Source organism: Natrix helvetica, assembly GCF_964273705.1.
Source record: "Natrix helvetica genome assembly, chromosome: 8".
NCBI lineage: Eukaryota > Metazoa > Chordata > Lepidosauria > Squamata > Natricidae > Natrix > Natrix helvetica.
The window spans coordinates 27,896,428-27,923,003 of NC_138559.1; the positions used below are offsets into that span (position 1 = coordinate 27,896,428).

General features: G+C 61.2%; 4 protein-coding genes across 22 annotated transcripts in view; 1 reads left to right on the forward strand and 3 right to left on the reverse strand.

Annotated features, from left to right (window-relative positions):
- Window positions 1–9: 9 nt before the first annotated feature.
- LOC309396331 (uncharacterized protein) lies at window positions 10–4,042 on the reverse strand. 2 transcript variants are annotated; one of them, XM_081961377.1, is made up of 5 exons: window positions 3,939–4,042; window positions 2,098–2,351; window positions 1,642–1,740; window positions 1,138–1,264; window positions 10–991 (listed from the first exon to the last, which is right to left on the reverse strand). In XM_081961377.1, exons 3-5 carry the CDS (start codon window positions 1,691–1,693, stop codon window positions 82–84), a joined length of 1,089 nt encoding a protein of 362 aa, XP_081817503.1. In that variant the 5' UTR covers window positions 1,694–1,740; window positions 2,098–2,351; window positions 3,939–4,042; the 3' UTR covers window positions 10–81. The 2 variants fall into 2 exon arrangements, with proteins under 2 accessions (XP_081817503.1, XP_081817504.1); XM_081961378.1 differs by lacking the exon at window positions 3,939–4,042 and adding an exon at window positions 3,655–3,892.
- Window positions 4,043–5,328: 1,286 nt separating this feature from the next.
- LOC309396349 (uncharacterized protein) lies at window positions 5,329–7,196 on the forward strand. 2 transcript variants are annotated; one of them, XM_081961413.1, is made up of 5 exons: window positions 5,329–5,732; window positions 5,845–5,910; window positions 6,185–6,252; window positions 6,389–6,497; window positions 6,912–7,196. In XM_081961413.1, exons 1-5 carry the CDS (start codon window positions 5,344–5,346, stop codon window positions 7,000–7,002), a joined length of 723 nt encoding a protein of 240 aa, XP_081817539.1. In that variant the 5' UTR covers window positions 5,329–5,343; the 3' UTR covers window positions 7,003–7,196. The 2 variants fall into 2 exon arrangements, with proteins under 2 accessions (XP_081817539.1, XP_081817540.1); XM_081961414.1 differs by lacking the exon at window positions 5,845–5,910.
- A 652-nt stretch (window positions 7,197–7,848) lies between these two features.
- Window positions 7,849–12,509, reverse strand: APOA1 (apolipoprotein A1). The gene is made up of 4 exons (XM_081961458.1): window positions 11,385–12,509; window positions 10,956–11,016; window positions 10,626–10,782; window positions 7,849–8,621 (listed from the first exon to the last, which is right to left on the reverse strand). The coding sequence occupies exons 2-4, from the start codon at window positions 10,996–10,998 to the stop codon at window positions 8,036–8,038; spliced, it is 786 nt and encodes a 261-aa protein (XP_081817584.1). The 5' UTR covers window positions 10,999–11,016; window positions 11,385–12,509; the 3' UTR covers window positions 7,849–8,035.
- Window positions 12,510–13,106: 597 nt separating this feature from the next.
- SIK3 (SIK family kinase 3) overlaps window positions 13,107–26,576 on the reverse strand; it is a 42,678-nt gene continuing 29,208 nt past the window's right edge. For 2 of the 17 annotated variants that reach the window (XM_081961429.1, XM_081961431.1), the window contains exons 11-25: window positions 26,383–26,492; window positions 26,068–26,221; window positions 25,813–25,968; window positions 24,371–24,441; window positions 22,187–22,324; window positions 19,535–19,685; window positions 18,994–19,155; window positions 18,668–18,753; window positions 17,885–17,994; window positions 17,427–17,757; window positions 16,364–17,250; window positions 15,568–15,731; window positions 15,295–15,427; window positions 14,953–15,125; window positions 13,107–14,711 (exon numbers count right to left, since the gene is read on the reverse strand). In XM_081961429.1, the coding sequence (XP_081817555.1) occupies window positions 14,968–15,125; window positions 15,295–15,427; window positions 15,568–15,731; window positions 16,364–17,250; window positions 17,427–17,757; window positions 17,885–17,994; window positions 18,668–18,753; window positions 18,994–19,155; window positions 19,535–19,685; window positions 22,187–22,324; window positions 24,371–24,441; window positions 25,813–25,968; window positions 26,068–26,221; window positions 26,383–26,492 (2,811 nt within the window). In that variant the 3' untranslated portion in view covers window positions 13,107–14,711; window positions 14,953–14,967. Of the gene's footprint in view, window positions 14,712–14,930; window positions 15,126–15,294; window positions 15,428–15,567; window positions 15,732–16,363; window positions 17,251–17,426; window positions 17,758–17,884; window positions 17,995–18,667; window positions 18,754–18,993; window positions 19,156–19,534; window positions 19,686–22,186; window positions 22,325–24,370; window positions 24,442–25,812; window positions 25,969–26,067; window positions 26,222–26,382; window positions 26,493–26,576 lie in introns of all 17 variants that reach the window. The other 15 variants (XM_081961436.1, XM_081961433.1, XM_081961435.1 and 12 more) reach the window with 15 other exon arrangements.

The following is a 26,576-nucleotide window of genomic DNA, read 5'->3' on the forward strand; positions in this document are numbered from 1 at the left end:
CCTGGAGGGTGGCTGAGCAGTTCTTTTATTTCAAGCAACAACTCTTGGAGTCTCCTGGAAGAGCTGCTGGGCTCCCCTCTTTCATGCTTCTTCCAGGGCGGGAAGGAGCTGCTCCTCGGTCTGCCGAAGGCTGTTCATGAAGGCCATGATCTTCTCCTTGACTTCCCTCTCCAAGTTGCTCAGGTGGTCCTCCAGCCCACTGGCATGGGGCTGCAATCTCTGGCCCAGCTTCTGCACCTTTTCCACCACCAGATCGCTGAATCTTTCCCCTTGGGACATCACTTGCTGACGGAAGTCCTCAATCTGCTGCCCAACGTCCGTGCTCAGGCTGTCCAGGTGGGACGCCAGGTCTCCCTGCAGAAGCGTGTCAAGCCGTCCCCGCAACTGCTCGGCTTCTCCCTGGAGCTTCTCCTGCAAGGCCTGCGCACTCTTTTCCACCTGGAAGGAGAGCTCTTCCACCTGTCGCCTCAGCTGCTCCGGTGTGGTCAGGGCGTAGGGGGACAGGCGCGTGTGCAGCTCCTCCACCACCTGGTCCACCTTGGCCTTCAGCTCTGTAGGGAAAGGGACCAGCTGCACCTTCATGTCTGCCACCTGCTGGTTGATGGTCTGCTGAAGCCTCTGGACGTAAGGGGAGAGGGTGGCTGGGTCACCCATGTTCTCCCTCAATCGGGCCTGCAGCTCCTGCACTAAAGGCACCAGTTTCTGGCCGATTTGGGTGGCCAGGATGTCTGTGGTGGTTTCCAGCTGCTTGGTGTAGGGTGCCAGCTGGATTTTTAGGTTCTCGGCAGTCGTGGTCACCTGGTTCTGGGCCTCCACCACAAAGGGAGCAATATCCGTCTGCAGCTGCTCCAGCTCTCTCTTGAGTTTTTCCTTCATCTTTTCCCCTTCTTCCCTCATCTGGGTCTGCAGCTGTGTGATGTACAGGATGAACTTTTCCTGCACTTCCTGGTTGTAGGGGTTGATGGCCTGGAGGTGGTGCTGGATCAGGTCCCTGGGAGAAAAGGGGAGGGAAATCACAGCTTGTCCCTTTTCCCCTGATGACTTCCTATTGGAGCTACACCTGTGCAGGTGGGCCTCCCCCACCTGAGTGCAGGAGAACCTACTGTCTGCTTTGAAAGTGTTTTACGGGCAACTCACGTGACGTGCTTGCTGATGTCCGACTGCTGGGCCTGCCTCAGGGTCTCCCTGGCATTGCTGCTCAGCTGGGTGACGTACTGCCAGACCAAGTCAGTCAGCTGTTGGGGAGAGGGGCTGTCTTGGGCCCCTGCAGGGAGGAGGAGAGAAAGGGTCAGTCCTGAGGGCCAGCTCTCTGGGTTGCCCAGGCCTATTCAAGGGACTAGAGACCCTCGTCTGGACTCTTGTGTCCCCCTTTCCAGCCACCTCCATCAAAGGGGCTGCTGCTGCTGCTGCTGCTGCTGGCAGTTTAGGAGCTCCGGTGCTCACACCCAGGCCCCACTTCTTCTCGTCTTCTCTGAAGCCTCCCCGTCTCCGTTTGCAGATCTGAGCCACGCAGCATCTCTGGATGTCTTTAGCCCAACCTCTCTCTGCCTTCTGGAGCAGAAACACCCCAGCCAGAGAAAGCCCGAGGAAGGGCAGAGGAAGGAAGGCAGTTAAAAGATGGAGAGAATGAGATCCTGATACCTGTGGTGGCAATCAAGAGTCCAAGGAGGAAAGCGGCTGCCTTCGGAGACATGGTGGCTGGCAGGAAACGGCACGCAAACGGCACTCTCAGGAACAGACCTGTGGAGAAGAGGCAGAGATGACCCTTCCTCAGGGCAGCCCTTCGTCCCAGGGCCGAGCTCTGCGTTGGCTCCAGTCCCGCAGCATCACCTCAACCAAGGTTTTGGGCTCCCCCAGGTGGAGGTAAGGGGAGCCAGGCGCTTGCCCCAAGGGGAGAACCAGAGCCAATGCCAGGGGTGCCTCTCTAGCTGGAGGGAGGGGCAGACAAGCAACGCCAGCCTCGCCCAGCCCACCTCTTGTCCGACAAAGCACCCGGGCTGTCCTCTTCCATCAAGGAGCCCAAGCCTGCAGCTTGCCTGGCCCCCTCAACCTCCAAAGTGGCCGGAGAGCAGATCCCCATTTGCAGCCAGGGCTCACCTTCTCCAGCGAGGCTTCTTCTGCTCTGCAGCTCTGCCTTGGCAGCCGCTCTGTACTTATATCCCCGGGGAGGGCATCTTCTTGCATCCACGCAGGCTGCTGACACCTCCTTGAGCTCTTGGACTTTAGCAGGAATGTGACGTGGAGGCCTCCATGGCCACAAGGCTGCCGGTTATCTGCAGCTCCACCGCAGAATTCTTGCACGGTGCCCCAGCCTCTGCCAGCAGGGAGAAGACAGCACAACCTGGGCAGGTCTAAGGTTAGGAGAGCAGGAGAGGAGCAAGATTCTGGCAGCGATAATGAATATAATGATACAATAATGATAAATGAAGTGGTCAGGAATGGGAGCAACCTAGGAGGGGAGGATTAACGGGATTCTCCCCTGAAACCTTTCCAGACCTGGAGGCCCTTCTGCATTGGTGCGGGGGTGGGGGGATAGGGCAGGGGGGCAGGCCAGGAATCTTCAGTGGGAATGACACACCCCTCTGCCTCCCACTGTGAGGAAAGGAGCTTAGCCACAAAGGTTGTGCGGCTGTCCTGAGGCCCCCTACGGTCCCTATGGAAATACACATCAGACACCCAGCCAGGCTGCAGCCTTGGGGCCCGAGGCCCCTGGCCAAGGTCTACTGGGCTGGCTTTGCTTAGACTCCACATGGAGCTCAAGACAGAACGTCATCCTGCCTGCGCTCAAGACTTCCAAGACTACAACATGCCAAAGCCCCCTCCCCATGGCCGAACCCACAGGCGTCTGGGGCACTAGTGGCCCCGCACCCCTTTTTCCTATCACCTTCCGTGGGAGAGGAAAGAAGCAGAATCCAGAGAACCAAAATTCATTGGGGGCCTCTGGCCAGCAGGTGACCGGGGGGTGGGGGGAGCCCAGAGGTGGTGGAAGAATTCCAAGATCCCCTCCCTGCCAAGCGAGGTCCCAAAGGCCGCCTCCCTCCAGAGGTAGGGAGGTCCAGGGAGGCCTCTGGAGGAAGCAGCCTCTGCCCAGAGAAGCCGAAGGGACCCTTGCAGGCTCGACGTCTGGGACATCAGATGTGCCTGTCAGGAGCCATTTGGGGTCCCACACAGAAATACAAAGTGGGAGCTGCATCTTGTGCCAGTTGCGTTGCTTCCCTTTTCAGACTTGGTGCCCTTCGGTTTCATCCTGTGACTGTGTGTGACACAAGACACAGAACTATCACCCAGCCAGCCCTGGCACCCTCCACTTGGCCCCCGGGGTTCATGAGGGAGTTTGTGGCTTGGAACAGATTAGACGCCATCTTTCAAAGGGAGCTTTGCTCAGGTGTGAATAGCCCAAAAATCAGGGCAGGCTCTGCCCTGAGAAGCCACTCGGAGCTCTAGGGCAACAGCTGGAATTTGACCAGAGGCAAAGGATTGCAAAGCTTAGCCCAACCTCTGGCAGATGTTTTGGACATCAGCTCTTCCCTATCAGCCCTCCCCCTTCTCTCCCCCAGCTATTATAGCAAGGGATTGTTTCTGCAGATCACAAGGCTCCCTCTTTTGCCCTGTCTCTCTCTTTGGCAGAGGGAAAAGCCCCTTCTGGCTTCTTACCGAAGTCAACACAATCCAATGACCGGGAGGAGAATCTAAATGGTGGGAGGCTTCCTTCACGGTGCCTATGCAACCGACGAAAGACTCTTTCAAACTCCTGGGCAAGTTGTTGTGTGGGGTTTTATGGCCGGCATGGATATCGCGTAAGCAGAAGGTCTGGCTGTTTTACCCATTGACCCATAATCCACCCCACTTTCAGTAGGTTCAAAGCTTTGCTCTCCAAATGGCGCTGCGGATGGAACATGGGAAAGCCCTGGGAGGGCAAATAATCACTTGGCTCTCACCCAGGCCGGGATGAAGGCAGAAGAAGCCACACAGAGGCACTCAAGCGCTTCCAAGACCCTCCCAGGTGCCTCCTTCTTTCTCTTCCCACTGGTTCTTGTCTGGCTCTGCTGAGATAGGGGTCTCTCTTTGCCAGCTTCCCCATGCCAGGGCCACAACCATGTTGCCAACAGCAGTTCCAAAAGCAGGGAGCCTCCCTCCACCCACCCACTTGGACCCTCCGACTCTCGGCCACACTACTCTTCTGCAGTTCAAGTTTTGGCTGCCCTGGGGGAGGCACTGGCCAAAGTCTGGGCATCCTGGCACCTGGGTCCAAGAGAACCAGTATTGCATTTGCCTGACAAAGCAGAACAAGGGGCTCTCTCAAGTGGGTGCGCCTTGAAGCAGGGGACAGAGATCAGGTCTAGTGACCGAAGGTGCCCCTTTGCTCTTGCCTCTGAGCATGTGCAGGCTGCCTCCCTCCACCCCTTGACTGAAACAGCCAGCACAGAGATGCAGGCTGCGTGGATTTGAAGGCTTCTCCTGGTGTAGAAATAAACTAGTTTGTTTAACTGAACCCTGACTGGCCTGGCTGTGTTATCTGGGGGTCACAGTCCAAGGCGAGGCAGGGCTGTTGTGCAGGATGAAGGGGCAGTGGCCAACAACACCCCGCAGGGTTCAAAGATGATCCCGTTGGTGCTGAGAGGCCACAGGTTGCCGGAGTGTGCTGGATTGTGTGGGAGCCCTGAAGAGCCTGTGGAAAGAAACAGTAACCTCCAACACAACCTTGGCCAGGAGCCATGAAAGGCCTGAGGCCGGAAAAAGAGAAAAGAGCTGGACTCACGGGCTTGCTTTGGGAAGCCATCCCGGGCAGAGACCCTGGCTTTGCACTGGCACCCCACATCCCCAAATCTGAGCCAAACCACCCCCACCCCCAGAAGACAGTCTCCCCAGAGGACTCGGCTAGCCGGGTGGGTTTGGATCCCTTATTTTTGTACCCTGATTTCCAAAGTCTCCCCAAAAGAAGAGCGGGCACAGAAACAGGCCAGCCTGGCCCCAGCAAGCACAGCGATTTCTCAGCTGCCCAATTTAAGGCCTTTTGGGGAAGGGGCAGATTTACACACACACAGAGAGAGAGAGAGAGAGAGAGAGAGAGAGAGAGAGAGAGAGAGAGAGAGAGAGAGAGTCCAAACAAGCCCTCTGAGTCCCTCTCCACAGACTGCCAACTAACTGTGAAGCCCCCAAATCAGGAGACAGTAGAAGAGATGGTCAGCTAAGTGATCTCTGGGTTGTTAGATGCCCCTCACTCAGACACCAGCACCTCCCCAGGCACCCCCTGGCATCCCTCGGGAATGAGAGCCCCGGGAGGAACGGGAAACAGCTGGGGGACAGAGACCCCACTGGGTCTCTATTTCTTTCACAGCGCCCATGTTGCCCTTCCATTCCCTAGCCGGCCCAGCTGGGCTCCCCTGTTGGTCTCCAAGAGGCCCGTCCAGCAAAGAGGAGAAGGTGGCAGGCAGCGAGCGAGGCCCCGCCATGCCCACCCGGGGCCAGGCCGGGACTCTGAGAGGCGCTGCTCGGGGAAGGGCCCTGCCAGGTCGGCGGAGCAGCAGAGGCGGGCGCGGGGCGGGCGAGTGTCCCCAGCGCAGCCAACGGGGCCGGAGGACGGAAGCCCCCCTGCCCCGGGCCGCCCCTCCCAAAAGCCCCCCCGCCGGAACTTTGACCGCGCAGCCCGGGGGGGAGGGGGGCTATAAAGGGGGAGCCGCGGCCGTCCCTTCGGCAGAACGGACCGCTCCTTGGGGAAGCCCAGCCGGAAGGTGAGACCCGTCTCCGTGGGGGAGGCAGGCAGGCGGCGGGCCGGGGAGAACCTCCGTCGCGTCTCCCTCGGGGACTCTGAGCCGTCTTGCTCTCTCTCTCTCTCTCCCTCAGTCTACCTGGCAGGGCGGCTGTTTCGGCTCGAAAGGGCAAAGTTGACTTTCAGCTCCCGGAGAAAAGGTGGGAGAGTCCCAGCAAGGGGGCCTCGGGGCCTTTGCAGAAGGATTTCCCACTTCCATGGGGGGGGGGGCGCTGGGACCCCCGCCTGTGGAAGCCCTGGGGGGAACGGAGCCTGGCCCCCCTCGCTGCCAGCCACTGAGCCTGCCTGGCTTCCTTCCCCTTCTTGCCCCTTCTTTGGAAAGATGCCCGGCCTGGAGCCAAGGGCCGCCCCAGCCCTCCCTTCCACTCAAGGCAGCCCCTTCCAGGCGAGTGACGACCCCTTTTCTCGGCACAGGACCCACCGAGGGACGATGAGGGCCCCGCTGCTGCTGGCGCTGCTGGCGCTGCTGGCCACCGTTGCACGTAAGAGGCTGCAAGGCCAGGGAGCCGAGCGGGGGCCCAGACAGCGGGGGAGGCGCCCTCCTCTTCCCTGGCTCTTTCCCTGCCCCTCCCTGGCGAGAGCTCCCCCCATCCCTCAGCCTCCCCGCTTGCTTCCCAGGCGCTGAGGATGGCCAGGAGACGGTGAGGACGCGTTTCCAGGGCCTCGTCCAGAAGGCGCAAGAGCACCTCGCCAATTTTCAGTCATCGGAGGTTTACCAGCAAGTGAGGTGGGTTTTGGGGTCTCCGGCCTTTTGGGGGTGGGGAGGGGAGCCCAGGCGCTGCACAGCCCTGGGGGGGGGGGCTGCTCCCCCTGGGAGGGATTTGGAGCAAGGGGTGGGGTTGGGGTGCCTCCTAATTGGTCAACACTGTGACCAGACTCTCGTTTTGCACAAAGCCTTCCTTTGGCTAGCAAGGACAATCGGCCGGCTGACCGTATAAATTCTGCTTCTGCACCTTGATTCTTTGCAGCCTGGGAGATGTCCTTTGGGCTCAGTGGGCCTCCAGCTACGGCCTCCCAGCCCACGGCCTCCCAGCCCACGGCCTCCCAGCCCAACAGGGCCTCTTGAGGTGGGGGGGGGCAGGAAGATCTGTTCCCTGAACTCCCTTTCCTCCCCTTCTCACCCCACCTTAACTCTCTCCAGGGAATTGACACAGAGTTGCATTGAACGCACCCGGAATGCAATTGAACAAGTAAAGACTCACGTTGCAAACCTGCTGAAGAGGTCTCCCTGAGTCTGGAGCCCCATTCCACACCCAGGAGCCCAATGGAGCCACGGCCACCCTAGCCGTCCTCAGGACCAGGTGCAGCTCTCCCTACTCCTGCTCCTCTGGGGACCCTCAGATCGTTTGCCCCCCACCCCACCCCACCCGGCTTTCTGGCTCCTCTCTAGTGTGGAATTTTCCTCATTAAAAGTAGCAGAACGTTGCATGCGTGGCTTTCTTCCTGTGCGCCGAATGGGCAGGCATCTGCTGCTACCCCTCAAGCAGGAGCCCTGCTGGGATTTCAGAGGGGCGAGGGGCTTCCACGGCTCCTCCTCCTCGTCTGCAGATAAGAGTCACAAGGGCCGAGGTGTGTCCCATAACAGGTCCCTGCTCAGCGCTGGCCGGGTGGGGGTGCAGATCTTGTGGAGGGAGAAGCCGAGAAGGCCCTGCCTAGGGTCCCTGGGGGGCCAATAAGACACACACCTGGCCTGGGAGACCCCCACATGCTGCCTTCAGGCACTCTGGCTCTGGCCCAAACAAACTCCTCCCCTGGGTCCTGCCCAACCCCCCCCCCTCCAAGTGATTGCATTCCAGAGCCCCCGTTTGCTCCTGACATTAGCAGGCATTCGCACCTGGACCCCATTCATGGACTGGCCTGTGGAGAAACAAACACACCCTGTGCCCCAAGCATCCCCCTTCCGAGCCTGAGCCCCACCCCCACCCCACCCCCAAGCTCCGTTGGACTAAATGCGAGGGAGGAAGTGTCCTTCCCATCTCCTCCCAGCTGCCAAAGAGGCCTGGAGGAGCTGAACCCCGAGTCCCTCAATGCCCAGGTCCCCCCCCCCGGCCCCCATTATGCAAGGGACGCAGAGATCATTTGCATATCACAGATGTTTTTATTTGGCACAAAAGAAAAAGAAGAAGAAGAAGAGGGAAAAGTCTGGGGTGGAAGTGGGGGGTTCTCTTGCAAAGGGATTGCCAGCCTCCTCAGCCACTAGGATTCGTCACCATTGCGGGGGGAGGGGAGAGGCAGTGTTGATTGGGGGGCACCCATGCAGGGCCTCTAGGAGCTCTGCTGCTCCAACTCCTGCTCCTGTGCACTGTCGGTCACAAACAAGGACTTGGCGCTCCCCACCAGGCTCAGCAGCTCCTCCCGGGCCTTTTCCAAGAGGGGCCCGTATTTCTCCCGTGCTTCGCTCAGTTGCTGCTGCAGCTCGGTCTGCAACTCGGTGAGCTCGGTCAGGGCGCTCTGCTCCAGCGTCTTGGCCTTCTCCTGGAGGAGTTGCTCCAGCTTCTTGGCGTAGGGAGCGGCGTCCTTGCGGAACTCGTCCACGTGGCTTCGCACCTTGTCCCGGAAGCTCTCGGCCACTGGCCTCAGCTTCTCTTGGGCCGCCTGGTTGATGTCCTGGGAGATGGTCCTCAGCTGCTGGAAGTAGGTGGCCGCGTCCTGCTGCACATTCTCCCGGAACCTGAGCAGCAAGGGCTGGATCTGGGCTCCGACGTCCCGCACGTCATTGATCACCTCTTCCTTCAGCTTCTGCCAGGCCGCCCGCAGTTCGTTCCTCACTCCTTCCAGCTCGGGGGCTATCTCCTCCTTGATATGTCGCAGCACAATTGTTACGGCTTCCAACTTCTGCCCTAAGTTCACTCTGCAAGAGCAAGTACTGAGTCAGAGAGGCTGCAGAGGACGGAGAAGATGCCTCCACAACACCCGGAGCATTTGGAAAGACAATGACAAAGAAATCAAAAGACATATTTTTTGGATGACAGGGTAGGAAGTTGATCTGACTAAAGAAAATGACATTATAACCAATAGAATCCCAGGAACAGAGGGGATCTCAGAGGTCTTCTAGTCCAACTCCAAATTCAAGTTCTGGAAGACATTTATCATGCCCCCCGCCCCCAATCCTCCTGTCCTATAAGCTAGACGTACGCAGCTCCCTCCATTGTTCACACAATTTAGTCTCCAGCCCCTCTTCATCCTTGTTTGTTGTGCTTCTCTGCACTGTTTCTAGGGCCTCAGCATCTTTTTTTCTATCATGGTGGCCAGAACTGGATGCATAATTCCTAGTCTTATCAAAGCTGTACTATCACTTCTTGTAATCTTTATGCTGTCCCTCTGTTGATGCAGCCCACAACCACATCGGCCTTTTTGGCAGCTGCAGCACATCAGCTGGCTCAGGGGACTTCTGGGGATTCCCTAGGATGAGGTCACCTATCTATCATTTTTTCCCACATCTCTCTCTCTCGAGTCTCCCCGAGGTACAACAGAATAAAACCAACAATTCCTAACAAAAACACCAAGGATTTAAAAAAAACTATTTAATTTTTTTAAAAAATAACATTGTTTTAGTGAAATGCAGATGCCTCAAATGAATATAGAGTCTCCACAGAGAAAGAGAAATGGTGTGATAGTGATTGCTAGGAAATTAACATCCGTAGCTTTTTAAAGGTTCTTAGAGGAGGGGAGGAGAGCTGAAAATATATTTTCTGGTGAATTAATTTCAGTTTTAAATCATGAGACGTGTATATTTTAATATATATATATATATATATATATATGTGGAGCCAGAGATTTCCCATAGAAAGTGGAATTGCTGGGTAGCTGCTGTTCACGCAGACCAATCTGGAAAGCTGGCCACACCTTTTCCTTAACCGACATTTCAGTGTATACATCGTATTTGGAAGGCGAATCGAATTCAAAGCACAGACGAGCCACCTCTGAAAATCAACTGATTTGGCTTATGAATCCCTTGTTCAGCCCAAGAATCGTAACCCTCCCTCCTCCTGTGATCCGGGACCAGCAGGCAACGGGGTCTTTCGCAGGAGCAAAACCACGGAAGCCGCATTTAGGAAAAGCCCAGGAGATGCCAGCAGCCCCTCTCAGGTTGCCTTCATCCCTCAAAGATGCTGTGGTATGGGGGGCATGAAACTGCCCCAAAGGCCTGCCCCCTCCCTGACTTCCCACAGGAGCCATCTTCCCCTGGGCACGGCTGTTCTAAGGCTCTCTCTTGCCTGGGGTACGGACAGCTACCGGCCACCAGGCAGGGCCTCCAACAACGGTCTCACACTCCTTCCCTGGGCTGCTCCACTCGCCCTGCAAGCCTGCCTGCCTGCCTGCCAGAGTGGCTGGCGATCAGCGTGGGCATCCTGAACACAGAGCCCAAAGGGGCTTCTGATTCTCCCTCGGATCTCTCTCAACAGGCGCCCGCTCTGAAGCTGTCTTCTTTTCCCTCTCCGGTTCCTTTTGACTTTGCTACTTCTTTTGTTGCTTCTCCGTTTGAGTTTCCTATTCAAGAGGCTTTTTTATCTCCCAAAACGAAAAACTCTCCTGAGCCCACCAGCCGGGGCCTCGTCCGTCCCCAGGGACCATGGAGGAGGTGGGTGATGGGCCCAGGGACTCTTCTCCCCTCCCCTCCCCTCCCCTCCCCTCCCCTCGGAAGGCCGACTCTGCCTCTTCTGCCCTCCACCCTCCAGGCAGCACCTGAGATCTTCCCCCGCCAGCAGCCTTCTCTGGCCCTGCCAATCAGAGTACATTTCGGGGGAGGGGGGGCTCACAGTTCTCCAGAGCAGCCGCCTCTGCCTCCTCCCAGAAAATTGCCCCCCAGCATGCCTCCCCCACCCCCTCCCCAAAGGTGCAAAGCGCTACTCACTGCAGTTCCTGGGCCACGGCAGAGGAGTCGAACTGGACCACGGCTTCCTGCACTGCCGCCTTGGCGGACTCCAGGTACACCTGGCCCAGCTCCTGCAGGCGTTCCAGGCGGGTCTGCTGGGGATCATCGTGCTGCCAGAAGTAGCGGGCCTGGGCTCCTGCAGGGCAAGGCGGAGGGGGCTCAGCGCAGGCAGAGGACTCTCCCTTCCCGGCTACCCAAAGGCAGCCCTTGCTACACCTCCTGCTGGAGCCCCCCATGGGAGCAGCCAGGCAGCCTCGTCCCCCACACCCAGCCCTGCCCACCCGACAGCTCCTCTGCCCAGAGACTCACCTGTAAGGAGCAGGAGGGCCAGGAGAAGGTTGAGGCTCTGCATCCTGAGCTACGTTTGACCCTGGGGGGGGGAGAAAAGCCGTTGGGAAAGAGAAGCGCCCCCTGCCTCTGCCCAGACCCAAAGCTCCCTCTCCCGGCATGGGCAGCGGCCCCAAGGAAATCGGCTGAGCTGGAGGGGTGCAGGGTGGCTTTTAATGCCCAAACACCATCTCAGCCGAGGATCCAGTCCCTGCCAGAGGGTCAGCCTGGCCACCTTCTGCCTTAGCCCTCCCCAAGAGACCCCCAGAAGTAGCCCCTGCCCCTCCTCCCCACACCAAGTGCTCCCCTGCCCTCCTTCTCTGCCACCCTCTTGCCGGCGGAGGAACTGGGCAGATGGGTCAGCCGAGAGCAGCCGGCCGGAGCCAAGGCCAGCAGGTGCCCGCATCTTACCAGCCTCTCGGGTGTCTGCCGTGTTCTTTGCTGCATGGAGTCGGTGGAGGCTTTTTATACAGGCCGGGTTGTTTATTGCTGGAGATAAGCAGTAGCTATAAACAGGGAAATCACTCCTGAGGTTGACTATGTGGCGCTTAAGAGTTCAAGGATCAAACACATTGCCAGGCAGGAGATGCCGGGACAAGGGAACTTGCTGGCATCGAGCAAGATCTGGGCTGCGCTTAGGGACAGCTGTGTACCCAGCAGGCCAACGGACCCCCAGTGGGCCAGGAGCAGCCGCAGGGGACAAGAGCCCAGGGGCTCTTGGGGGAGGCTTAGTGGCTGGCAGGGAGGCTTCCACTCACCAGGCAAGCTGACAGGAGGTCGGGCTCACCCCAAGGCCAGCAGGCCAAGGCAGCTTTCCTCCCCCACCAAGACCAGGGCCTCATTGTCCCCCTTCGGTCCCAAGCGAGCAGACACCCAGGGGCAGGAAGCGGAGAGGGATGGTGCCCGAGGAGAGGGGCAGGCAGGCCAACCAAGAGTGCTCTGGCAGAGAACACGCACTCCACATGTTCGGGATGGAAGGTGGGCTTTGTAGAGAGACACCCCCCACCCCGAAAGGAGTCCTCCGGGGCCTGTGCAACCCATTGGAGAGCCCGTCAGCCGGTTTCTTTCCAACGAGGCCCAACAAACCGTTCAGGATCCGCTGAGCTGGGCCGCAGGAGAAGCCAGCAAAGGCCAGGAGCACTCTTGGGCTTCTCCCCTAGAAGCCACTCCTGGGGGTGCCAAAATCCAGCCCTGAGCCCTGCTTGGCAGGCGGATGATGGCATCAAACACCCAGGGCAAACACCGGTCCAGCCTGAAGGAGGCTTCCTGGCTGGTGTCCTACCCCACTTGAGATGGAGAGGGTGGGAGCTCCTTCATTTAATTTGTATGGGTGGGGGGGCTTTGCTTTTCTCAACACTTGTTAGGGCTGAGGGCACGTCCCACCCAAGTGCTCCCACGGCCAGATTTTCAGAGAAGCCCCTGGGGGCACCAGGCCGGCTCCCCTGCTCTCCTCCCAGGCAGTAAGAACCAATCCTCAGATCAGGGGGCACAAGGGTGGAGGAGGGACACCCACCCTTCTCTGCAGCAACCACCAAAAATCGGAGGGAATGAAGGAGCTGCCCAGATGCCCAGCGAGGAGGAGAGCAGGCCTGGCAGGGGCCCGGAGGCCCTGGGCACCCCTCTGGCCTGCAAGGGCTCCCCGTTCCGCGCCAGGAGAAAGAGGGATGGCAGAAGCGTCCCCCAGGGCTGCTCTGGCCAGCCATTTCCCAGAGCTCGGATGGAGGCTGACCCAGAATGAAGAGTTTGGCCCTGTCACACCCTGAGGACTCCAAGTGGGAGCAGCTTTCCCTCTAAGCAACCAAGGCCGGGGTGGGGGGGTTGCTGGCATCTGCCAAGACCATGAGAGGCCCAGAGGGGGGCTGCTTCCCGAGTCCCCTTGGGGGAGACGGTCCCTTAAAGCAGCTTCTCCCTGCAAGAGGCTCTTCTGCAAAGGAGCCCCTGTAGGGCGTGGTCAAAGTCAAAGGGGTGGAGCTTCACCTGCAGCATTGCAGCCATCCTCTTGGCTCTTTTCACACACACACACACACACACACAACGGATGGCCTGAAACAGCCCCCACCCCCCAAGTAGGGAACCGGGCTGGGCTGGGCAGCAGCTTCTCCAACAGCAGCAAGAGAGGAGCGAGACCAGAACTGAGAGCCAATCAGAATCAAGGGTTTATTTGAACAACTAGTTGCAAACAGCCCACCCACCCAAAACGGAACTAAGAATTTACTGAAAACCTGGGGGACGTGGGGGGGGGGGGGGCTCTTGTTTTAGTCCAACATAAATGAGAAAAATACTCTGGACATTTCCCCAAACAGAAATAATAGCAAAGTATGTTATACATTCAACATATACTGTTAAGTACTGATTATACAATACAAAGCAACAATTTTAAAAAACCAAAACTGAAAACAAACAAAAATGTGATACTGCAAAACAGCCCCGCCCGGCATTCCCCCCCCCCCCAGCCTGTTGGAATAGGGCTGGGAGGGGGAGGGGGGGCGTTGCTGTCACCTCCCAGGTAATGTAAACAGAGGACGAACAAGCCGGAGTCCAGAGCTGGTGGGGAGGGCGGGGGGGGGGACACCTTTGGCTCCCCCCTCCTCCTAGAAGTGGGAGCTCCAGTTCTGATCCGGCCCAGAGGAGGAGACCAGGGACTCCTGAAGGGGAGGGGGCTCAGCCAAAGAAGCAGCCCTCCGAGGGGCCCGGAGCTTCCCTGCCTATCCGGAGGGCTGCAGGAAGGCTGCCCTTTAAAAAAAAACCCTTTACTCTTGCTGACTTTAAAAAAAAGTCCGTAACAGGAATTCAGGGGAAGCTTCCGAAGGTCCCCAAAGGCAGAGAGACGATGCCAGGCCCTCTTCGCCCAGTCAGTGCCCCGAAAGGAGGGCTCCTCCGGAGGGCAGGGCAGGCCGGAGCCAAGGTGAAAGGCCTGGAGGAAGAGCCGAGAGAGGGGGTGGGAGCGGGGGTCAAGCAGCACGGCCAAGGGTAGGAAGGCATTCTGAATTAATTTATTAATAATAATAATAATAATAATAATACCCAAAACATTACTGAAACAAATTCCTACATGATTTGGAGGGAAAGAAGTTAAAAAAACAAGAACCAAACTTCCTCAGAATTAAACTAAAAAAGGAAAGAGAGCACATGATATGAATGAAAAAGAGGTACAAAAAGAGAAAAAAAGGGGGTTGAAGCACAATGACAAAATCCAAACACAGAAAAGTCAATAAATGAGACACAAAAGCAATATTGCACCGCGGCCAGGAGGGGACCAGTCCGGGGGGGGGGGGGGGAAGGGAAAGGAGGGGAGATGAGAGAGCCTGAATCCGGAGGGATTGTTTTTGGGCGGGGGGGGGGTCGAGCAACAGAAGGCAGGCAGGCAGGCAGGCAGGCGTGAAGACGGCCCCAGCCCAGCCCCTCGGTCCCTGGAAAGGCTCCCGTGACAAAGTCTGCTTATTGCTGGCTCCAGCGAGGCCAGGGAGGCGCCTGCTGTCCTCGTGGTTGTGGTCAGTCCATCTCCGCAGCCCCAGGAGGGGCGGTTGGCGCTTCCAGGACAGCTGGCATCACAGGCAAATATGGCAATAACGAACACCCGGAAGGGAGAAGCAGCTCTTGGACCAACGAGGAGGAGAAGGAGGAGTCACCACCGCCATGAGGTTTCCTTCCCAGAGAAATGCGATGGCTGTTTGGTGCAAGGCTGCAAGATACTGTCGGTTTGAAATGGACCTTTTCACTTTGGAGTGGGACACAACCCTGCCAACGCAACGCCAGGAAGGGCCATGTGAGCAGCTGGGCTGGAGCTGCAGAGACGCTGCCCTCCGAGACGCAGCCCTGCCCCCCCCGGCCCCTTCGGCCTTCGGACTGCTGAGCCAGGAAGCACCAAGGGGCCCCAGGATTCACACGTGCCCTTGCCCCCCCCCAAAGAGGGGGGCCCACTGTTAGAGGAGCCAGGTGGGGCGCCCCCCTCCTCACCCGGCATAGGACGCAGACTCACAGCTGCCATGGCCTGCTAGACCCCCGCTTGCTCCACCCCGAAGGGAAGCTCCGGCTGCCTGTAGCTCAGCAGGACGTCGGTGACGCAGGTGGAGGGGTAGCAAGAGGCGTTGAGATGCTGGCTGCCCTCACCCAAGCCGGGCTGCTCCTGACCGTCCAGGTGTTCCCCTCCATCTGTGGGGGCAGAGGAAAGTGAAACCCCCTCCTGGCTGAGGGGCTCAGCTGCCATCCTGCCACTCCCAGGCCGAGGGAGGATTGCCCTGCTGGAGCCACAAGCTGGAGAAGCCCCCTGCCCCGCAAGGACCGCCCCAGAGTCCCCCAGCATTGTGTCTCTGGCACTCACCCCTCCTCTCTCCCTCGGGGAGGGGCTGGCTGCCCACCAGGGAGGTCTGGCTGAGAACAGCATCGGCCATCCGGGCAGAACTAAGTGCTTTCCCCGCCATGAGGCTCATGCCCAGCAAAGGGTCCAGTTGCACCTGCAGCAAGCAGCAAAGGGGGCACTGAGAGGCTGGGGGGGAGGTGGGTAAGAGAGGGGAACCCGCCTGCCCAGCCCCACCCACGGCACAAGCAAAGGGCTTGGCACTGCCCCAGCCAGGCTGTCCTGCCCCCAACATACATAGGCGTCGTCGCTGTTCTGGATGGTGTGGTGTCTCTGCAGGGGGCGGGATCTGGGATGCACGCCAGGGATCATTCTCGCAGGGTACACCGTGAGCCCCTCCGCATCGGCCATCTCCATGTGCCCGGGCGAGGTCCTCTCCTGGCCACCGGTGACCATGGGATCTGGATGGGCGACACAGGGGTGCAAAAGGGGTCAGGAGCTGGCCGGAAGAGTCTTGTCCGGCTCAACCGGGGACAGCAAAGGCATCTCCTGGTCCAGCCGAGGACTGGCCGGGCCCTTCTGGGCCGCCAAGGGGACCCAAATCAGGACTCCTGGCCACTTAAGGTCAGCAAAGGGAGTGGCAGCCAAGGGGAGCGTTTCCCGGGGGCCGCCTGGCCTCTGCTCCTCCTCCTTGTGGAATCATCTTCCCTTCATCCCAAATCACTCCGCTGCCCACTCCATTACGAGCAGTCAGGCCTCCTGCTCACCAGAACCCCTTGCCCCACTCCGGGCCCCACGGCCCCTACCAGACTGACCTCCACACGTCTGCAGCAGTTCCTGGAACAGCCCCTCCCCTTACCTGCTGCTCTTCCAGGGCTCCAAATCCAGCTCCCCACCCACCCATGGCAGTGCTGGGATGCCATGCCCTGAGAAGCAGCGTCCTCCTCCTGAAGGAAAAGCTGGGGGCTGCCGAAATGCCAACCCTGCCCCAGGGGCTGAGGAGGCCATCTTCCCCCCCCCCCTCCGCCCAGCTGAGCAAGAGAGAGGGCCTTTCTGCCCAGAAGCCACCCCTGGAGATGGGAGATGGCCTTACCTGGGCAGGGCACTTCGCTCCAACAGAAGGGGGAGACGGTCTGGGGCCGATACAGGTGGGCGCCCAGCTCCGGCTCTCCCTGGGCGGGCCCAAACAAAGAGTCCGAGTCCCCTGGCCCCCCAATGCTCAAGAGGAGCAGTGTCTCGGGGCAGCCTTTGTTCTTGTGGCCGCCTGGGAAGGGGTCCCTGGGCCCCTCACACAAGCAGTCCGCCGCTTCCTCCTCCTCCTCCTCCTCCATGCTCTCCGAGTGCAGCAGGGCCGAAGGGGGGGCGTATGCACGGGGTGGCCCCGAGACATGCAAGAGGCAGTCCTGTCCCCTGACCTTCAAGAGGGGCTGGGGGCTGGCGTGGGGGTGGTAAGCGTCAGTGTTTTGGTAAGGCAAAACCAGGGGAGGCCGGTCGGAGAGTTTCTGGGCCATGCTGGGGAGCCCCTGTCCTGCCTCCCCTTGGCTCATCTGCCGGAAGAGCTCCTGGAAGTCCTGTTGCTGCTGCTGCTGCTGCTGCTGCTGCTGCTGCTGCTGCTGTTGTTGCCGTCGCTTGAGCAGCTGGGCCACCTCCGCCTGGGGCAGCCGCAGGTCTGGGTGGCCGGCCAGCGAGTGGCGGGGAGAAAGCAGCCCCTGCAGGATGGGGGGCACTTGCTGGCGCCGGCTGTAGTCTGGCGGGGTGGGGGACAGCAAGGCCTGGTGCAGGGAAGAGGCCGCGTAGTGCTGCTGCTGGCTGCTCTGGGGAAAGCCTGGGAACTGCTCCAGGAGGGGCACCTTCAGGGCTGGGGCCGCAGGGAAGCCGGCGGGGGCCGCGGGGCCGAAGCTGCTCGGAGAGACGCGGGACGGCTCAGGGAACAGCTGAGGGTGGAGGTGCGCCTGGGTGTAGCCTGCGGTGGATGGGTACCTGCAAAGAGGGAGGGCGTAGCCCCCAGAGGGCCAAGTCGGGGGGGGGGGCGCCTGGATCGTTGCCCGGGCCAAGCGGGGTGGGGGGGTGGGGGAGGTCCGCTCTGCTCGTGGTCTTCAGAGCCGAGCCAGGAGTGCCCCCCCTCCCTCGCCCTCGGCCAGCCAGCAGGGCCATACCTGTGGGAGGGCTCGGCGCTGTCTGCACTGAGCTGCTTGGACAGGGGCCGGTGTCCGTAGGTCAGGGAGGCCATCAGACTGGCACGATGGTGCATGTGCAGCGGACTGGCGCTGGGGGGCATGGGCATGCCCCTCCCGCCCTGCAGGAGGCTGCTGCCCATGAGGTCTCCGGGCTCCTGCATCGGGAGTGGCTGTCCCGGCTGCTGCATGCCCAGGCAGGACAAGGCCACGTTAGGGGGCGGGGAGCGGTTCCCAGGCTGCTGGAAGATGTTGCCGTGGGGAGGCGGAGGCGATGGCGTCCCCCCTTGGAACGGGGTCTGGGAGGCTGCACCTGCAAAAAGCAGAGCCCTCCTATTGAGCGAGTCCCTCCCCCCAAAAAAGCCCCTGGCCCTGCCTGGGCAGCAGAGAGAGAGGCCCTGTGGAGCAAGCCCAAATCCTGGCCGGCAGCCAACACCTACTGTGGGTCTGAAGCAGGCTGCTGCTGACGGGTGGGGGGCTGCTGTCTGTCTGCTTGAAGAGATGATTGCTGGGGTGGGCTGGGGGTGGGCTAGAGGGCTGGATCTGTAATCTGGGGGCACAAAGAAAAAATCAGCCGCAGACCCTGCAGTCTCGGGATCCCCTGGGTGAGTCTGTCCCTCCCTCCCTCCCTCCCTCCGGCCGGCCAGCTCTGGGGCCTGGTGCTCGGCCCCAAGTGGAACGCCTGAATCTTGGAGCAGACCCCCTCTGGTCCAGCAGCTTTTCTGCCAGGGCACAAGGAACCCCAGCAGCTCCTCAAGGCCAAGAGACTTCCAGGAAGGGCCCAACCTCAGGGCCAGCACCCCGTCTTGTGGTACCAAATTCTAACGTTTAAGCAATAAATTCAGGCCCAAGAAATGAAAGGCAGGGATTTCCCCCCAAACCCAAACCCAGGAAAGTGAGAGCAAAACTAGGGGATGAGGCCTTCCCCACAGAAGACCCCGTGGCCACAGGGAAGGGGCCTTGGCCTTCTTCACATCCGCATTTCAATCTCTCCCCCAATCAGGGCCTGGAAGCACCCTTGTAATCTTCCTCCTCCTCCTCCTCCTCCCCCAAGCGAAGGACAAGCTCAGCTTTATTCGGCCGAGGGCAATTAGGCAGCTGTCCTTTTATTGCTCTGCTCAGCAGCTTCCTTGCTGCGGCTGTCCAAGAAGGCCCCCCGTTTCCCTGCTGGAGGTGTGGGGCGAAGGGGCCCAGAAGGCAGGCTGGGCGGAGGCTGGGCTTACCTCTGGAGCTGGTGAGTGAGCAGAGCAGGCTGGCTTTCACTCCCCGCTTGCAAGGGTGGGGAAGGCTGTGGCGGACGGATGCACTCCTGTGCAGGGAGCGGAAGAGGAAGCACAGAGAGGAATGTCCTGAGCAGCAGCATCCCAGTCCCCCCCCCTCCCCCCCCACTGAACGGAGGGCTGTTCAGCCACCCCTGCGTCACAGCCGCCCCGGGGCTCAGCAGTCGGCCGGGACCCCTGCAGGGCAGCTGACTCTGAGGAGCCCAAGGGGAACCCGAAAGGCAGGGTGGGGGGAGGTTCTGGCCCCTCCCAAGTCCCCCCCCCCGCACCTGGATGTGTTGGTGAAGGATCTGGTGATGCTGCTCCTGCTGGTACAGGAAGTGCTGCTGCTGTGTCTTCTCCAGCGTCCTCTCGTCCATGTGGGCCCCGTACATCTTCTGCAGCTGCTCACACTCCTGCAAGGAGCCCTGCTGAGGCTCAGCCCTGCCTGGCTGCGCACAGCCAGAGAAGAGGGGTGGCAGCAGGCCTGGCCTCGGGGAAGGGCAGCCTCAGCTGGGCATCCCTGTCACACTCCTCCCACCCTGCCCTGCAAGCCCCCTGGGAGCCCCCACCAGAGCAAGGGAGCTCAATGAAGCTTCCGGCAGCTTCCTTGGAAGAGGGCAGCCATAACCCCCACCCCCACCCCTGAGCCCACCACTGAGCCCACCTCTTCAGGGAAGGAGGAGGGAGTGCTCAACGCCAGGCCTCTGGGCACGACGGAGGACTCTGGTCCAAGGGAAGGTGCCACCCTCCAGCCGCCCACCAGCCCACCCCGCCTGGCATTGCTCTGGCAAAGAGGTCCGGCTGGCTCTCCCGCGCTCGGCCCTCTACCTGCTGGAGCTGCTTGATGCTGCTGTGGTTGCCCATCTTCTCCAGCTGCGCCTTGAAGGCCTGGATGCTGGCCGCCCCATCTGAGAAACGGCGCACTGGGGAAAAGCGCTCCGTGGGGAGGTGCAGCGTGTTCGAGTCCTTGTAGACATAGCTGGGGACACACAGAGGAAGGGAGGGGGAGGTTAGGAGGAGCAGCTGGACGCAACGGCCATTTCCCCAAATCCAGCCTCCCCCCTCCACTCCCCCCCCCCAACAGAACAGGAGCCAGTTGGACGGAACAATCCGATCGCTGGCCGGCTGCCCACCTTCCCCGCCTCCTCTCTGCTTGGCCAGAGCAACTAATGGCAGACAGAAGCAGCCCCTCCCCCTCCTCTGGACTCCAAGCCATGTCTCGGGGGGGGGGGGGGCTCTGGCTTCAGGGCCTTTCCGGCCCCCTCCTGAGCCCCCAAGGACCGGGAGGAGAGGAGCGCCTGAGAGGGAAAAAGCATCTGGCATTGGCAGCAGCTGCCCCTTCTCTCTGCTGCAACTGATCCGGACAACAAGGGGAGCAGGAAGGAGCTGCCCTTCTTTCCTGCTCCTCCTGGGCACCAGACCAATCCCCAGGTACAAGGAGGCGGTAGGACTGGCAGAAGAGAAAGGCCCCTCAGCTCCAGAGGAGACCCTCCGGGGGGACCTCAGACAGATGCATCCCGGTTGGGCTGATGGAGCTGCTCAGTCACAAGGCCCAGCGTTCCTTAGAGCCCAGGCCAAGACCTCCAGGGCCTGCAGAGAACTCCTGGGGGCGTGTAAGTGGCGCTTTCCCTGGGAGCCCCCAGATGAGGGCAGCTGAACGGAGCCTCAAGGCAAGGAAGAGACGCTCCTAGGCAGGAAGCAGGCCAAGGCAGGGGGCTCAGCACCCCCCCGCCCCACCAAGGAATCAGGCTGGCCTTCAGGCGGACTCAGCTGGGCACCTTTGCCCAGCTGAAGCCCTTAGGTGAAGCCAGCCCTCAACCCTCTCTTTGCCCCCGAGGGAACGCTTGAGATGCCCCTGGCCTGGGGCTCCCTTTGAGGAATCCTGGGACAGACGGGCACGGCCAGGTCCCCCTGGTCCCGCACACCCCCGCCCTGGCTATCAGGTGCTCCCTTGGGCAGACGTCCAGGGCCAGCACCCTTCGGCCCCTGGCCTGAGCCTCCTGGGTGGGATTCTCCTCCAGTGGCCCCCTGGGTGGCAGGAGGGAAGAGTGCTTGGCGCTGGCCTTGGGCCCACCGTGGAGGCCGTGTGGCTCTGAGTGACAGGCATCATTCGGAGAGAAACAAAAGACTGAAGCTCCTGGGTGGAGGAGGAGGAGAAGGGAGAAAGGAGGCCAGGGACACCTCCGTAGAGGCAAAGCCCACCCAGGTTCCCCCCTACGGTCACATCCATGATGTTGGCGGGGGGCTCAGGGGCAGCCGGCTCCTTCCCCAGGCCAGCCCCCCCCCCATACCACCTCCAGGGCCCTGCAGGGAAGCTGGAGGAAAGAGGCACCCCCCTTCCCTTCCCTTCCCCTCTCCTGAAGAAGGCTGGACAGGTGGACCAGCAACCTGCACAGCAGAGATGTCTCCTGCCCCCCACCCCACCCCACCCCAGGTTTGAAGCCTCTGGCCGTCTCTGCAAGTGCCAAAGCCTCCATGCAGCTACTCCCCAGAAGCATGGCCTCCCCCCAAGCCCCCCTCCTGTTCTGCAGCAATGCAAGGGCTGGGGCTGTCAGGGGCTGGGGGAAGTGAGCCCCCCCCCCACAAAGGCTTTCCGAGGGTCCTTCTGGGGCCGAGCGGAGTGGAGGGAGGGAGGGAGGGAGGAGATGGCCCAGAGCAGCTCCAGCCAGCAGCCCAGCTGAGTCACAGAAGGGGCGGACTCTGATCTCTGCCCTTTGGCTGGGCTTCCAGCGTGGCACCCATGTGGCCCCAGCCGGTTCAGAGTCCACCTGCCCCTCCGGTGACATCATGCTCTGCCCGGAGAGACCACCAGCTCCCCTCAAAGCAAGGGGGAGGGGCTCAGCGGGGGCAAATGAAGAGGAGTGGGAGAGAGGGAGCAGAGCCCCCCCTGCTGGCCTTCCCAGGGAGCCTCCCATTGTCTCCGGCAACCATGTCCCAGGCTGAGAAGTCATTTGGTAACGATCAGCGGTCAGCACTCCCCCCCACCCCCACTCCTTGGAATTTTAGCCTGGAAGGACTGCAGGCCAAGAGGCTGCTCCAGCGCCAACCCCCTGAGGGAGCTGTTGACATGGGCAAGGTCCAGAGGTGGCTCTCCAAGGGTGAGGCAGCCTCTGTGTCAGCACAAACACAGGCGGTTGGGTGCTCCGGCCACGTCCCTCCATCCGGATCACAAATCAGAGTCCATCCAGCTGCTGATGCTGTTGCTGAGGCGGCCGTTTTCCAGCTCCACCCTGGAGCCACCAAGTCAGGGAGAGCTGGCAAGGGGCTGCCCACCAAGCTGCCTTCCGGGGGGCTGGCAAAGCCCCCGCCCCCTCTGCTATGCTGAGGGGCTGAGAGCTGACCTCCGCCCTGCGAGGCCCAAGGGGGCAGGGGACTCGAGGGGCCACCGGCAAGCGGAGAGCGGCAGGCATCTGGGCCAACGGCAGAAGCTTCCGCCCTCCTCTGAGGGGAGCTTCCCAGGCGTCCGGTGCCGCTACTCACCGGTGCTGCTCAGGTGCCAGGTGTGCGGCCCGGGAGCGGAAGGGCTGCTGTCCGAGCTGCCTCTGCAAGTCGGGCGGGATTTCCGCGGTGGGGTTGGTCATGGCCAGGGTGTGCCTTTTGGACCTATTGGCCAAGTATCTGCAACGAGCGGGAGCAGAGGAGATGAGCCTCTGGAGGGAAGGAGAGCCCGGGACCTCGGGGAGACAGGTGGAAGGCAGCAGCAGCGCCAGCAGCAGCAGCAGCAGCAGCAGAGGGGTGGGGGCAGCCTCTTGCCCACGAGGGAGGGGGCGCAGAGAGGCAGGGAAAGAGAGGGCGAGAGGCCGGCCATTCCTGGCACAGCCCCACTCCGGAGCAAGCGGAAGGGCCAGAGAATTAAGCCAAGCAGGTGGAGATGCGAAGAGGCTCACCCAGGAGGAAGGAGGGCAAGGGAAGCTAGCTCAGCACCTGCGCTGGGCCCCCACTCTAATGTGGCCCCCCATCAGCAGAGTTCAGGGTTAGGGTTAGGGTTGGAGGCCGCCAAGGCAGCCCGTCCAGTGCAGAGCGAGAAGGAAGAAAGGAAAACCTGCCGCCTTTTCCTTCCGGGTGGGGCTTCCTTGGGAGCACCTGGTCCACCCGAGGCTGCAGGTGGGGCAGGGCTGAAAGGAGGCCGCTGGTTAGCCATGGCCAGGCTTCCCCTCAGCGGGATGCTGAGGACCCCTAAGAAAACCAGGAAAGGCTGGGAAGGGCCTCCCTGCCTGCCTGCCCAGACTGGCTTTCCCCATTCACTGGCACTGGCGGGAGGGCTTCCTCCCGCCAATGACCAGCTGCAGCCATGAGGAGTGCAGCAACAACGCTTCCCTCGTCCACACCGCCATGCACAGACACACACACACACACACGCATCCAGATGGTCCAGGAAGGAGCAGAGGGAAGGCCAGCCCAGCCCCATCCGTGTTGGGGGTGAAGAGGGCCTGCTTGCTCTGTTCTGAGCCTCTGGGGAGCAGCCTTGCCCAGCAGGAGAGCCCGCCCTAACCTGCCTCTCTAGCCCTTCAGGTTCAGTGGGCAGGAAGGGCTCCCTCTAGAGCAGCCACCTGGCCTGGGATGATCACGGACAAGAGAACCGGAGAAGAAGCAGGCGGAGGGACTCGGCCATGCAGCCAAAGGCTCAACCAAGGGCAGGGCCACGGCCGGCAGGAGGAAGGGGGCAGGATCCCTTTGCCGCCTTGTCATTTAGGGTGGGGGCCACCAACTTGCTCAGCCGGCAGGCGCCTTTCCATGACGTCAGAGGAACCATCGAGACCTTCTCCTTTCTTGTTTTAAAACTGCCTCCAACTTGCAAGTTCTCTGGGCAATTTTAAAAAGGAAGCTGGGGGGGGGAGGGGGGAAACACACCAGGAGCAGCTCTAGGAAAGCCCTGGGAGGAGGGGGAGGGGGAGGAGGAGCTCCAGGTTGCCTTCCCTCTCCAAAAGGAAGAGGTGGGAAAGATCCTTCCCTGCTGGAGCTTCCGCTTGCTCTGGGCCCTCTCTGAGGGTTGGCAGACTGTCAAGCGGCCTCCCCGGAAGGACCTTCCCCTCCTCTGCTCCCCAGGCAGCCTCTGGGGCCGGTGGCCGAAGGGTGGCCCCCTGAAAGGGTATTTCGTGCTCTTCCCGGTCCTCCCTTCCAAAGGAGCTTCTGTCCTGGGGGGCAAAGGAGGCTCAGCAGAAGGGCCAGGGCTGCAGTCCAAACCGATCCCGACTCTTGTGGCCCCTGAAGGGCTTTCCAGGGGCCCATTTCACCGGGCCCTTGTGCTCTACGAGGCTGGGGAGCCCTTCAAAGGCAGCGAGGCCCCTGGGGCGCTCACTGTCTCGTCCTTTGAGTTCTGGAGCGGAGGCTCCCGCTTTTACCACAACAGCCTAAGAGCCAGACCCCTGAGAATGGGCAGCCAAGACCCCTGCCGGCCTTTCCCAGCGCAGAAGGTACAAGACGGGTGTTGGGAGGAAAGAGAAAAACGGCTTCGGCTGGACGGAAGAAAGCTGCTGGGCACCAGCCGGGCAAATGCCAGGTGCCTTCCCCGGAGCGATATACTTACAGAAGGCCACCCATCCCCTCCGGTCAGCGCAAAGAGGTTAGTGAGAGAAAGGAGGGAGGTCCAGGCAGCAGAAGCCCTCAGCTCCCAGGGAAGCAAAAGCAAGCGGAAGCCCCGGGGGGGGCAGGTGGGAGCGTTACCTCTGCACGGCTTCCTGGTCTGGCTCCCCATCCGAGCCCTCCTCGTCCACGGGGGTCACAGCAGGCACTGCCTGGAGGGAGACAAGATCACCGGCTGCGCTCGGCCAACAGCTTCTCCAACAGTCCCCGAGGAGGGGGAAGGGGAGGAGGAGGAAGAGGAGGAGGGGAGGGGGAAGAGGAGGAATGGAGGAGGAGGAGGAGGAGGAGGAGGAAGGGGAGGAGGAGGAAGGGGAGGAGGAGGAAGGGGAAGAGGAGGAATGGAGGAGGAGGAAGAGGAGGAGGAGGAGGAAGGGGAGGAGGAGGAAGAGGAGGAGGGGAGGGGGGAAGAGGAGGAATGGAGGAGGAGGAAGAGGAGGAAGGGGAGGAGGAGGAAGAGGAGGAGGGGAGGGGGAAGAGGAGGAATGGAGGAGGAGGAGGAGGAGGAAGAGGAGGCGGGGAGGAGGAGGAAGAGGAGGAGGAAGAGGAGGTGGAGGGAGGGGGAGGAAAAGGAGGAGGAGGGGGAAGGGAGGAAGAGGAGGAGGAGGGGAGGAGGAAGAGGTGGAGGAGGAGGAAGGGGAGGCGGGGGAAGGGGAGATGGGGAGAAGGAAGAGGAAGAGGAGGGGAGGAAGAGGAGGAAGAGGGGGAGGAGGGGGAAGGGGAGGAGGAAGAGGAAGAGGAGGAGGGGAGGAGGAAGAGGAGGAGGAGGGGGAGGAAGAGGAGGGGGAAGAAGAGGAGGGGGAGGGGGAGGAGAGGAGCAAGAGGAGGCGGGGAGGAGGAGGTGGAGGAGGAGGGGAGGCAGGGAGGAGGAAGAGGAGGAGGGTGGGAGGAGGAAGAAGAGGGGGAGGAAGAGGAGGAAGAGGGGGAGGGGAGGAGGAGGAGGAAGAGGGAGAGAGGAGGCGGGGGGAGGAGGAAGAGGGGGGGAGGAGGCAGGGGAGGCGGCGGGGGAGGAGGAGGGGGAGGAGGAGGGGGAAGAAGAGGAGGGGGAGGAAGAGGGGGAGGAGGAAGAGGAGGAGGGGGAGGAGGAAGAGGAGGAGGGGGAGGAGGAAGAGGGGGAGGGGGGAGGAGGAGGAAGAGGAGGAAGAGGTGGAGGGGGAGGGGAGGAGGAAGAGGAGGGGGAGGAAGAGGGGGAGGGGGAGGAGGAGGAGGAAGAGGGGGAGGGAGAGGAGGAGGGGGAGGAGGAGGAAGAGGAGAAGAAGAGGAGGATGGGGAGGGGAAGGGACAAGAAAGAACATGCGGCCAATCCCACAGGGGGGCTTCACTGCCGAGGGTTCAGGAAACAGGACGGCAACCCCAAGGCCCCCCAGCCCCCCCCCCCGGGACCCAGACGGGGTGAGCAGGGAGGAAAGCCAGTCCAGAGACTTCCTCCTTCCTGCCACCTGACACAAGGAAGTCACTGGCGAGGAGCCCCTGCTGGCGAGCCCCCTATGGAGAGGTGTCCCTAAGGAGGGAAGTTGGGGGCTTACGGGTGTCATGGTTACGAGGGGAGACGGGCCCCGAGGACGCTTCAGGAGCTGCTGGGCGTGTAGCTGGATGTTGGCTCCCCCGTCGGAGGCCCTGCGCCCCAGTGGCCCCATCCCGTTCAGCAGCTGCAGCGTTGGCGGCTGCAGCAAAGACTGCTCCTGCAACAGAGCTTTCTCTCACTGCCGCCCTCTGCTCGGCTGCCCCCCGCAAAGCCCGCTCCGTGCCCCCCGCCCAGCAGCCGTAGGGAGGGAAGGTACCTTGTACTCCAGCTGGCCGGTCGGCTGCAGGTGCTGCATGGGAAGCATGTTGGCTGCCATGTTCACATTTGGGGCCACCTGCAGGAAGGGGGCCTGTGGAGCGATTCGCGGGAAGCCGGGGAGCAGCTTCTGCAGGTCCTCCATCACCTCAGTGCTGCCCAAAGGGAGAGAGAAGCGCTGGGACCCCGGCACACCTGCCTTTGGGCCCCACGGCTCCTTGGCCCAGCTGCTGAGAAGCAACCCCCCTCGCAGACCGGCCTGCTCCTCAGAAGGGACTGAAGCGGGGAGGGGGGGGGAGGGATCAGCAGAGCTCACCGAGGATCAGCCACTCCAACGGTGTGTCTTCGCATGGAGAGGTAGCGGACCAGGGCTTCGGGAGACGGCTCTTCTCCTTCGTCGCTGTCCAGGTTCATGGTGCCATCCGCCTGCAAGAGGAAGCGCCCCAAAGGAGGAATGCAGGAGCCCCCGGAAGAGAAAGGGGGGACCCCCAGAAGGAGCCCTGCAGGGGA